At 40.5% G+C, this 13,141-nt stretch overlaps 1 protein-coding gene across 8 annotated transcripts in view; it reads right to left on the reverse strand.

The window, feature by feature from the left end:
* LOC111246236 (suppressor of lurcher protein 1-like) overlaps positions 1 to 13,141 on the reverse strand; it is a 252,987-nt gene that overhangs the window by 157,136 nt on the left and 82,710 nt on the right. For all 8 annotated transcript variants that reach the window (XR_002671599.2, XR_015324170.1, XR_015324172.1 and 5 more), the window contains 2 exons: positions 12,804 to 12,931; positions 4,439 to 4,664 (listed from right to left, as the gene is read on the reverse strand). Coding sequence is in view for 2 of the 8 variants with exons in the window: in XM_022795511.2 (XP_022651246.1) it covers positions 4,439 to 4,664; positions 12,804 to 12,931 (354 nt within the window). In the remaining 6 variants the exon portion in view is untranslated. The remainder of the gene's footprint in view (positions 1 to 4,438; positions 4,665 to 12,803; positions 12,932 to 13,141) is intronic.

Raw genomic sequence — 13,141 nt, forward strand, 5'->3', positions numbered from 1 at the left:
TCGTTGAAATACATATATAAGAAGACTAAAAATTAATGTAGCTTAAATGCGCTTTATGGCATGGTAGAAAATGTTCGCCTCTTCAGTGCATCATTATTACTAAGATCGCGCCGAAACAATAAATAATAGGCCGTAATAAATAGGACGTCTAAAACGTATGTGTTTGTTAGACCTGTTACGAACGTGACCGGTCCCAGAGACGCCTGTGTTCTAACTATTACAGTATATCAATGCTTCGACATAGGTCTATAGCTAGCCAAGAGTTAGCTGTCAACTATCGGGTTTACATACACACGTGACTTAACTCCATTTACCTACAAACGTACCAGAGCGTGCACATGAAAACATATATAACTTGCAGAAAAACGTCATTTCCATCGCTATTTCTATGGCCTCAGAGGATGATAGATCGCTTACGGTATCAATAATATCATCATGCAGACACCATTGGAATGGCACAGAGACAATTTTAATTTAATAACACGAAAGTCGTGGAGTGGTAACAGCTCTGAAGCTGCTTCATGTCACCGACAATGACCATGGGGTAAAAGCTGAAAATAAAGGTTTGTAGGGGGAGCAATATCTGATCATACATTATTCATCTGTGTGACGATACGACTTCGACCATTATCACGAGAGATGCGTCTGAAGGGAACAGAGATTTTGGTACTGATATAGTTGTCTGTAATCATGCTCTCCCGTTGGTCTGAGTTCAACCGGACCCACCACACGGCGTCATCATGATAAAAGATCGCTTTGTGACCCAAATCCCCCCCCCCCCCATACTCTATACTTTGATAGGACCCTTTTACATTAAGCCAGCTAGACGTCTCGGTAATTCCATTAGAGAGAAAGCGCATTCACGAAACCGGATCATTACCTCTCAGGATATGCTAGATGGATTTTTGTTTGTCAATTAAAGTTTTTCGGGTAGATCGATGAGAAATGGTTTTTGGTAAACATATGTCAACTAGTCAGTACGTATTATTGCAGAAACGCAATCCGCTCTTTGGGATGGGTTACTACGACTTCTGGGTCTGCTTCAGGATCAGGGAAAGACAAACAACAACAGTTGTAAACAAACTAAAAATATCATATGTACAACAAAGCCCACTATTCGTGGTCTATGCTTTTTATAAGTAAAAAACTTGCCTAAAAGATAAATCGAATCCCCTTAGGCGACTATTACATTAAATGTTACAGATTACGGCACACGTATGGGTGCAGCATTCTAAGTTAGGTAGTCTGCTTAAAATTCTTAGAATATTCACAGTTTTCCCCATCCTCATTATTAAATTTTGATTGCTTATACTTTTTAACTGTTTATGAACACAACTAGGCAATTAAAGCAGTTATTGTTATATTTTTATCAAGTATCTAGCGAACAACTTATAGTTACCAGCTTCGCTATCTGGCGCGCAATGTTCTTTCGATTCTTACTATACAAATAAATTTAATGACGAAACTTGATTAAGAAAATGCATTTGTTTGCAGTCGTACCTTCTTGCCACGACATTCATTCCCACTGTTTTTATTTTCGAAATTAATTTTCTAGTGGTGTGCAGGTATTCATTTATTACCTTTATCGATTATGCTATTATTTATATATAAACAATCATATGAGAAAGGTTACGCATTGACTTCAAACGTAGCGCACACGTTCGTTCTATAGTGAAACAAAAGAAATCGCAGAACGTTTGCTGGTAGATTTTTAACAGTGGTCGCACTGAGTGGTCTCGAGCTCCCGTACGCGGTCTCATCTGAATCGCACGCTGCAGGCACGCTTAAGCACAGCACGAGGACTCTTTTGTAAGCGAACAGTGCAACGCGAATGAAGGGACTTATTCAATTTGCGCCTGCTATTGAACCTTTTTCGACCCTAGGGACTTGGCGGGTCTCGGGAATCCTTAAAGTTTCGAAGCGCCACCATAAATACTTCATGCAACGACGCATGGAAATAACTCGTAAAGTAAACATGCCGCGTTCGACTGATAGCAGCTTATTACGATCAGAGATATGATCAAGCAATATTAAATTACTCCGTCGAACAGTTTTCATTTGATGAGAAAAATTGGCACAAACATCTTAACGTTACTAGTATATCAAACATTAGCTAAAATATAAAAATTCAGTTTATTCAGCATAAAAATTCAGTTTATTCAGCATAAAAATTCAGTTTATTTATAACAGTTTCGATTTTACTCACGAGCGTTACGGTGTTCGCAGAGTCTCTACCGAACCGCTGGGAGAATCAAATCAACAAACATAGTTGTTTATACAAAAACAGAAAAATGAGATTGTAATTTTGACGTATTCTTAGATAAATACGGGTTATCGTGAAAACGAATCGTGGCGTGTGTTTCTATCTAGGAAAATAATTTTTTTTTATACTCCTCTAAAGATACGTATATCATCGCACTATATGGAAAGAATAATTTTTAGGCACTTTTAGATAGGCATCTAATTTTATAGCCCATATTGTATTACGTAAGCTTAAAGGATCATTGGATTCTTTGTCAGGAACACAACTTACTTCGAACTCAAAACCGGACTCTCGCAGTTATTCCACGAAAGGGCATACAACAGCTTATCACCAAAACGAAGCATATATTTTTCTATTGATCAATTATGGAAACGTTAATGACAGCTTAAGTAAGCTTTGCTAATAGCAGATCAACAGGCGTTAAGTTAGCGCATCACTTTATCGAGGAACAACCAGATAATCTATGATGATGGCCCTCTAGGTCACATCGGAAACTGTCCGGAGCGTAGAACCTAGCGAAACCTAATAGGAATCAAAAGTGGACGGAAAACCTTCCCAGAAGGTTTAATAGGACTAAATGGGAATTTTTTTTTTGCATCTTTTTCAAGCCGAAGAAATGCTACATCAACAAGTATGGCAGTTTAGTAAATATGTGACAGAACTAGATTGTCTGTCTTGCTCTTCCTCTTCTATTTTCGCAAGCCAATCATCGCTGCAGACCATCCAAATTTTAAGAGCAATAAGCGCAACCACTGGAATCTAGTACTGCACTTGCCAGAATGACCCATTGATTGCGTCCTTGACTGCACCTCGTCGGGCACCAAACATGGGGGCATGCAAACATTCATAAAGGGCACGAATACCCGTAGTAACGAATCTGAAAGCAAATAGCGACATGACATTGATAATGTAGGACCAATGTGGCTCCTGTAGATACGGCTACGCACTGCAGGGACCGACTAGGACGAGAATCGTCGACCAATAGCCATGTTTTACGTGTGTATCACTGAGTAGTTTGCAGGTAATCAGGGACCATGTACGCGACGAGGTTATCGAAAACCGAAACATCGCGAGACAATCAGAATCAGCTCAATAGCGAAAATCAAGCGATGGAGGCAAACGTTGTGGACTTAGATGTTAGGCTTCGAGGTGTGGATACAACGTTGAGGCCAATTTACAACAATTCTAGTCATTTCTCAGACCCTCAAGAGTGTTTCGTAGAAGGAAGAAGAAGAAACAACGAAGGGAATTACTTTGAGCCATGCAAAACTCGTAGATTAACAATAGCCATTCAGACATGTTTTTATACGTAGACGTCATTGTCGTTCTGTACACAAGTATCAGTTTATTCTGAGCGTGCTTTCTATGAACCAGAAATCTGTTTCTTTGTTTTCTGAAATGAAATTAATCAATATTCTGTATGTGTAACTTTCCGAATTTTCATTGAGCGCTTTTGATGCTATTCAGGCATCTTTAAATGACGTAGACATATCTGAGAACGTCATCGCTCTTCAAGCACAAAGCTCTATCGAATTTGCTATTTGGAGTTCAATAATAATCATAAATACGTTGATCTGTAATGAAGTTAGCTGAAATTAGTCTATTGATTTCGATGCTAACTTACTAATAAGCTAATATCGATACCAACATTCTATGTTACAACATCCGAAGCCTATATAGCAATTACTTTATTTACTTCCATTTCTACATTCAATACTTATATTGGGCATTTTTTAAACGACAATTTTCACCACAAATATATGCTGTCTACAAGGATCTTAAACGTACAGCCTCTTGCATGTCGTCCATGTTTAAAGCATGCGACTCGCTCAACTTGTTGTGGAATAATCACTGAAATGCTTTGAAGTTTATGCCTGAAACCACCGCTAGACATAAGGTAGATTAGACTACTGGCCTAAAGTAGACAGCTGGACTTGTATTTATTCGCAGTGTTTAACGTGCAGGGTCCGATACGTCCTTAGAGGTCCTACGTGGAGACGTTACCACTAAATCCCATTCGTTCTCTGACCTTTTTCGCGTAACAGCCAATATCAGTATGCCATTCATCGACGCGTGTATCTGCTAAAAAGTTCCACAGTTGAGCGTTGAACTTACTACGATCAATACAACTAGTGATTCCATTCGTACGAACAGTGCGAGACGCATTGCACTTACTGATTTTGTCAGGCGCATTGTAGCAACTGTAGTCGCCTTTTTGTAAACGAATTTGACCAAACATGAGCTTGACTCTTTCCGTTTCCCTACCAAGAAATTGGTATGAACATCGACTCTCCCGTGGATAGTTGGACGGGTACTGCGGGGAGAAAAATCGGCCTTCTGTCCGGTTGATGGACTCCATCACAAAGTCGCAGGCTGTGTCCTCGATCAATGCTCCCTCCGTCTGCAAAGAAAACCCAAACAGATGCTAATTGATATATCCTTACATGGACAAATGTTACACACTACATGAGAAAAAAACTATCTCCATCAACCCCGTCCATTAACAAAAGTGTACTTTGCGCACACCAACAATCGCCCGTTTGTTATGAATCTTATCTGGAATAGCTTAGAATAGGAAGGTTGAAGCTAACGTCAACTCGTGCTTACGGATAATCAGGCCATTGTTGTAGTGGTTAAGGAGAATCATGTGTATTTGTTATGAAGTACGTCGTTGAAGATCTGTCAAAATTTTCTTACGTTGAAACCGGTAAAGTAACTAAAAACTTCATTATTTAAGAAACAAGGACTTACATAGCGATCTCGTAGGAGTGTTACCTTATTTATCACCAGTTATACAGACAATCGATTAGCCTTTTGTGTCTAATGTTATTTGAAAGCACTGACATGCGCTTATTCAGCAACACATATAATTGTATCCAGTTCAGTCACTACGCGTCGTTAAATTAGTAAACACAGGGAGCCTTAAATATAAACGTAGCTCGGTATCCGTTCGTAATTACAATGTAGTATTTCTATCTACATTGATTTTTTTCTACAGTTCGCATGGCTACATAGAGAACGGTGTGTATTATGCCAGATGATCTAGCGTACAGCGCATTGTTGTTAGGTCTACTTGACAACCTTTATAATTCGACAGCGAACGGAGGCCCAATCTTTCTACCGCAAGAAGATTGTTTCTTTCATTCCGACGTTCTGCCTATTCGATCCATATTTCCTTTTAAAGTTCGAATTTTGTCTGCTGTTTCCCTGTTTGCGAAGTCCAGCATAACGATATATAACGTATTCGAGTTTTTCCAGTCACATTCGCAGCGCCATAGAATCGGACAAGGGTCCATCCTGTAACTTATGGCGAAGTCGTAATGATACCACTCACCATGGGAAAAGCTTTGACTTCAAACAAGTTTATGCTTGCTGCATCTACATGTATGTAGCTTCCTTAGATATCTTAGTTTCGCAATGGCTAATGCCCTTTGATGTGCTTCGCGGATAGGAAAGCAGGCTAGAATAACACTTCCAACTACAATATTCTACATTTAGGCGTTCAGAATTGATGCGTTGGTCTGCTGTCCAGCAATACCGAATCTGTTTCGGTAGCGTTCATGGTCATCGCGTATTATCACCCATGGACTGATACTGCTTTCCTTCCACTATGCTAATGCTAAACAGAAATGATCCACCAGGTCGTAATGTGCAGGTTGTGCCTACTCTCATTTGGTGATTGTGCAGCCGTAAGGGTTTTATAAAAACTCGATATGGTCCATTGCTATGTCAGGCCCCGCCGTCCTGTCCCTGGACATCTTTTTGACAGTATTTGCATCCTTTCGGTTGCCAAAGGGCTCAAATAACCAGTCATGAGTGGCTTTTTGTTCTATTGGTATATCCTGCAATTACTCTGCTTGATTCGTTGGCAGTAGCCATTCAAAATAATGAGCCAATTTCTGAAATGAGACTCCATAAACAAGCCAGCTATTCCTATGTGGCAATGTAGCTGTCTGTGTTTGCCAACATCTACTTTCCGAACCGCAATCCGCCTCCATTTTGCTCATTTCGTCTTCTTGTTGCTTGTTAAAGTTTCGTCGTTGACAACAGTAAGCTGGTATCGTAGTTTCCGCAAACGGGTCTACTTCACTTGGCCACATCCTGCACCAAACCAAGCTTTCAGATTTCTCAGCATTCAGATAGCTATTCCAAAAGAAGTCAGTTTAAGTTACATCACCGCTCTTGTCGGTTTTACTCGTTACGCTTGCTGGCCCGTTAGATCAAGCAAATTGTAGTGATGCCTGATTATTGGCCTATTTAGAGACGGGTCTGGATATATACCTATTTATGTGATCTTCCAACTCGATCCTTAATTGTCAGGTGACGAGCTTCGGTGAAACACAGGTCAGGTCAGTGATAGTTGTACCACTTAGCGTTTTGCAAAAATATGCTACTAGTCGATAGTTCCCGTTAATTCCTAGTCCCCTACTTCGTGGTCGAGTCCGCAGTTGGCATATCTATACAGAACAGCCGGATGATCAGCTGCACTTCTAAGGACAGCACACATTTACGTCCACTGCGATCCGCGCTATAGGTAATTGGAGGTGCAAATATGTTATAACTAATGTGATGTTGTTTGCTTATGCCTACTAATGTGATGCTAGATTTACACGGAACGGGTAATTTTTGCACAGTGCGTTATACTGCAAAAATTCGTCGAACTAGCTGTAAATGAAGGATGTCAGTCCGATGCCGTTAATTATTTCTAAAGCCTACTCTATAGTATAACACCCACAAGTCTAGCCTCAATCGTACGTGCATGGTCCTATTTACGTAAAGATATATTCTTCTACAAACGACGCAGTAGAAATGTACGTTTGAAATCGCACTGCTGGAACATAAATAATCGATTTTCTGCTAATCACCATTTGTAGCAGTGAGCCAAACATCATTTGTCTTTCTTGTTGCGTATTTTCTATCCCCTAATCGACGCAGAGTAAACTTGGGCGTATTCATAATAGAATCCTCCCACCATAACTTAAAAACAAGAGCTAACATGGCAACGGATTCAATCATATACAAGTTGATAGCGTTAGACTCGCGTCACTGTTAGCTCCTAACAAAGTCCATTTTTCACCGTCGGCGCTTTACCTTTGTTAAACGACAAACCAACATACAGGGGCATGCGTGAAACAGGGGATTCTAGCAGAACGTAATCGATTGTACAGATTAATCCTGACTGGCGCCAGAAGAAATATGATTGTAAAAAAGCTAACAGGCACAGTTTCCAAACGTTCTAGGCTTCGCGCAATCGTAAAGTCAAAATGACGCCTCGTATTTTACCAGTTCCATTATGCAAAACCATTAACGAACCCCCGCTGGGCCATATAGATGAAGTAAGGGGCTCGCAAGAGGGGGTGTCGCTGACGGAGGGATGTCATTATGATGATCACGGATGATACCGCAGTGAGGGAATTCATAACATCCACATGCTGGGTTTCGTTTCCATTAAATCTAACGATCCCCGCGTTTAGAAATTAGGAAAGGAGCGCAGCCGCTTTTCGCGCTTTCTTCCACAATTTAAACGGTCCATTTAAGACAACATTTTATGCTAACACAATCCGTACTGTTCGTCAGTGTTATTTATTCCGACTACCTCCTCCAGCGTACGGCATACCTTTATGATTACTCAAAGCTTGCATGCGAACTGCATATATATATATATGCGCACGTACGATCTACACATGCGTCTTTATGACAACATAGTTCAACGGGAAAAATATCACACATTATACCATATATCATCATCTACTACTGAAAAATCAAAAGAAACGTCGGTATTATGGAGTAGCCCAGTTTTTACACTTCGCTGGTTCGAACACGCGAACAGTCCAACAATGAGAACAACTTTATTTAAGCAGTGCGTTCGTCTACGGATACCTGTAATAAACGCTTACAAAAGATCACTTGGAGGCACAGAACGAGGAATTATCACGAATCGAACGCCATATTCTTACACTGGCACTTCATAATCATGCTACTTCGTGGGACTGGATTAACAGATCGGATTTATGTCGGATTCGATTGAAGACTGTCCACGAATCATTATGACGTTTTTTTATAGTCTACTTGCGTGTATCCATAAGTGATACTCAAAAACATGTAGCTGAGGAGCACAATTTTGTTAGGATGTAGAGTTCAAGCGATGATACTACAGCGACAGTTGACGTTCTATGAATTGTCGCTATTATCTCCATATACTAAACATGTACGGAAGGATTAGCTCTAGCGGCTCACCGGTGTTCTAGACTAAGTGTCCATGGCAAAGTGTTTTTACAACTGGGCAGTAAAACGAGCGATCTGATCCCTATACTGTACATAATACACTGTATTTTATCTGGCGAAGCTTGAACTAATGAAGTGAGTGGGCAAAGTGCTTTACCCATTAATAAATAATAGAATTCATACATGTAGATTCGTTAAAAAGCATGCTACGCACTATCCGCACAAACGGACCAAAAGTTTTCTTTAAAAATAATAAAATCATACAGACTGTTCAAAATATCTCGAATTCGGTCAGCTGTAAGATGTAGGCATCCACCAAAGTACCATGTGAAGTTCTTAGAGGAGAAGCTGCGTCTCGTTGAACGTGCTTATATATACGTAGTCCCATATAGTTGTGCATTTCTATCAATGCTCGTTTAGTTCAATTTAATCGCCATGAAGTGATCAAAACGATAAGGCCTTGCGGGATCGAGTTTCTTTTTCTATAGTTTACCTACTACATAGCCCGTATGGCGGGTTATGTAGCTTCCGCCTGGCTCTCCGAACACCGTCGTTTTAATTAGCTTAATTCTCTTTAGGATATTTCTTATTGGGACATAGTTGAAACATGCAAGTGGGCTGTTCCACATTGTATAGATCGTGAACACTGAGACTATACGTTTCAGGTTCTTACTTATGGCTTCAAGCGCACTGTCTAATCAAGCTTCAGCTCAAACTAATCATTTGTAAGGCACATACCTAACGTCCTAGTCGATTAGGCCGCCCAAGGCTCTCCTAAATCTGATTTCAGCAAAAAACTCATTCAGCGCTGGTTTAGCTATTATACGTAATATGCATATTTAAACGACAAACAGTAGTCTACCATGCGATTTTCGTTACGATACCTATCAAAATCAATATCCTTTTTCTTTTCTTTTTCATATTGAACTTTGCAATCGAGCGCTATCTTGCGAAGCATTAATCTGATAATGGCTATGCTTGACTTTGTGCAAAGGCTAAACCTATCTACAGCTTTTACACTAGAAGTGGACCATGAACGACAATATGCTTAGCTTTTTACTCAACGCCTTAGAATTTAAGTAGAGCAGACGAAACAGAAGGGCTGGAACTTGGAAGACCTTCGAAAGACTATCGTCATAATCCCGAACATCGGCCGTGATTTCGCTGTCGCTGTTCGACAATTTTAAATTGAGAAATAATCATATAGTAATATGGTCAAACACGAAGTGCAAATTTTGCTCTAACTTGTTGAAAATAAAGCACGCGGGCAACTTATTAGATAAACGCATTCTCATATATGAAATTTCCTTGGTTATTGGGTCAAAATGAGATATCAAGGATTCAGCTTTTGAGACAGCTCATTTTCTCAAGTCGTAACAGTCATCGTCGATATAATAGCTATCAGAGTAAATTTACATACATGGTTGCTATTTGTTTCCGTTTGCTAAAACGATTTTTGAGTTTACTGGTAGACACTGCTCTAATAATTTTTCTTAAGCCTCGGTCATCTTTGTAAGGTGGTTTCACTTTCAGGTGTTACTTGAGCCTTTAGAAATGGAATGGGTCAGATGAACCTAGATTTGGTAAATACGCGATTGAGGCTATATAGACATCGGCTTCTTTTCGCAAAAAAAACGTCATACAGATCGCGACAAGGAAAGAATTAGATTCTGGGCCTATTATGGTGGTCAGCATTAGCCAATCTTCTTAAAATTTTTTTGGCAATCTTCCTTAATAGAAAGAAAACCGTTCCACATAAAGCCATAAATACACAACTGCCCGATGAATGAAAGAGGTCGTAAAAAGATGCTTGATTTTGACCCAGACATTGTGGCTTTTCTCCATCTAGGCTGGCCTCTGGAACTATACATACATTACGGTACTTTGTCTCCATGGTATTGCCATACACTTACTTATACTTCTTCGCAGTGATGCGTCGGAGTGGATCCGACTCTTTTTTCGGTACACTATAGTTTCCCCGAGACAGCTATGAATGACCCGGCATTTGATCGAAATGATTCTGGTTTTCGGTATAGTTCTCACTGTGCTTTTGTCCCCAAATAAGCTTTTACAGTGCTCCTGCATGATTCGTGTGTAATGCTTTAGCCCTTCTGTAAGCCTCTCAGAATGGTCTGGAAACCCCTGCATTTTGCTTTTTTTCTTTTGTTTGATAGTTACTGTAACTAACCGTCAACAAAGAGAATTGTCTCTAAGGGACTCTTGTCAGCTTTAAGGCTTTTGGTGCCACTCTGGACTAGCACTTCATTTTCGCTTTGTAACAATGTTAGTCACCTTAAAACGCTTGCGAAACACGAGGCAAACGTTCAGATGGTCTGAAATTTCGCCTGTCGACTGACCTACCATCTGTCTACTGATCAGCCATTACTAAAATATTGTGTATCATTTCGGCACATTTTTTAAAGTGCGCTCCGTTTGTCGACGCGCGTTTGACACGAGCAGGTACGTGCAAACGTCCATATTGTTTGTAAATAGTCGTGCACTCAACATTATCACCGCTATTGTTTGTTAGCGCTTCATTGAGCGAACTAACCATGCTTTAGACCGATGTATCCTGCCCACGCCATAACTGGCATTAAATGCTCTAAATAACGTAATCAATGGAATATATTCAAATTTGTCGGAAATGAATTTATAGTAAACTGAACATAACTAACCGGCTTTTGTGAAAGATAGACTTGCGCCCGGATGTACGATATATTTCGGATACCTTCAGCATAAACAGTGAGTCGAAATACAGCTTCTGGGGCATCTTGCTACCAGCAAGTCGCGTTCGCTTCAAAATAGCATTTCAGGATAGTTTCGACATGCCGTACGGCACGTTAGCCCAGTTTCTCCTTTTGTTGTCAACTGCTACAACGTTGCGTTCAGGTTGTTCCGCTAATTTCTCCCGATAGACTTTGTCGCTTGCTATCGTCACTATCAATGCTATCCCCATCATCGCGGCTATCGTAACTATTATAACTAATATTTCTACGTATCCTAAAGATATCTAGTTATCTTTACGACAGTTGGCTTCGCCGTTGCCGAAAGATATAGACGGCCTTTGTAGTTCTCGTTCCTTTGGCGACTTTTAGCATTCTACCAAAATGCTTCCCCCTAAATCTTTGCTCGAGCTTCACGCCTTCTTCCTGTTCCTGAGTCGTCCCATAGTTAACAAAGTAACAGAACGCAGGAAGAATTGCTAGCTTATGTGGAACGGCATTACACTTGTACGCCCATGCAAGCGTATACGTAGCATTCTGGTTTTTTGGCCGGTTGTAAAGCGAGGGGGCGCCAAATATCTCTGATGTTTCCCTATCAGCGTTTACTTAGACTGCGCCTGTCTCCGCTCATTGCGCAGTAGCGTCCCTGACATGTCGTCTTCGTAACCGCTGCTACAGAGATAACACAACGCGAGAGCCTCATCCACTTACAGACAAATCTGATTATGGATGTACTATAATCGCGACCGATGATAATGCTGTCGGTAGTAGTAGCGGTAGACTGGCTCTTGCTGCTGCTACGATAGGGCGTAAGGCCGCTAAATACTCGCACAGGTCTGATGTCGCCACAAGATGGCTGTGTACACGTTATGTACGTATGCAGCTGGGGCAACTAATCATGTAGAATTTACTGACTTTGCAGGTAAAGCCAGTATAGGCTAGTGCTGTATATTGAATTAGCAAGTCCGCGCAATCACGTACTGCGTCATGAGGCAGAACAACGACTACCTATTTGTTTTCCAGTTGATAATTCACTACCGTTTGCGGTTGCGTGGCCATAGCCTTGTGCATAGAAGATGGTCAACGAATGCACACGTGTTGTTGATAATAAACGGATCAAATATATTTAAACGATAATGCCGTTTTACACCGCAAACAAAGTAGTACTTCTGTACTTGGCGTATTCAGTGATATGCCCCCCCGAACGTTGTACTGCGGCAAAGGATTTATGCGGTTCGAGTACTTTAATCAAATACCAAAGTAAATATTAATTTCATTGGCACCCTTTTCTTTTCCGCGTTTATGCCTACAAAAATACAAGAACCCGAGAAGCGGGTAGTAAAGTGTCCGTTTTCCTAGCACGAGTGTAGCAATACATTGATTAGAGCGTTAGACTTAGACAAAGCAAAGCCAAATTATAAAAATATTTATATATACACATATGTATGTGTATAAGCGTTCTTACATCACAAGAGCCTGAATAAAGTCCGCATTACCTTTGTTAAACTTACCTAATTATGTCTTAAAGCTGTTTTCAAATTTCCTTTACGAATATAATATATAATAATATATACGGTGACTTCTAGTCATACCATGAACTGATCCTTATTAAGAAATTGAAAGGTGCCTCGGAAGCCGGTGCTGTTGCTGCGTCGAAAGTCCGAATGAAATTCGAATATGAGCGCGCGGCCCGATGAATAATGCGTTTGCTCGATGTCACCTGCAACGATAAAGGCAGAAATTTTTCGGTGTTATTATAAACATTTATAGTGCTTTAATATAGGCCCCTTTCGGCGGAAGCAGAACTTGCCTTGTCGCTACTGCTAACGCCCGGTGCCGGGCGTAATATTTATAGCTGGTACTGTACGAACTATAAGCTATTGTGGGCCAAGGAGATCGGACGTCGATCGGATATATTGGATAGCTAATC

This window comes from Varroa destructor, unplaced genomic scaffold (assembly GCF_002443255.2).
Source record: "Varroa destructor unplaced genomic scaffold, Vdes_3.0 BEIS01000003.1, whole genome shotgun sequence".
In the NCBI taxonomy this organism is placed as follows: domain Eukaryota; kingdom Metazoa; phylum Arthropoda; class Arachnida; order Mesostigmata; family Varroidae; genus Varroa; species Varroa destructor.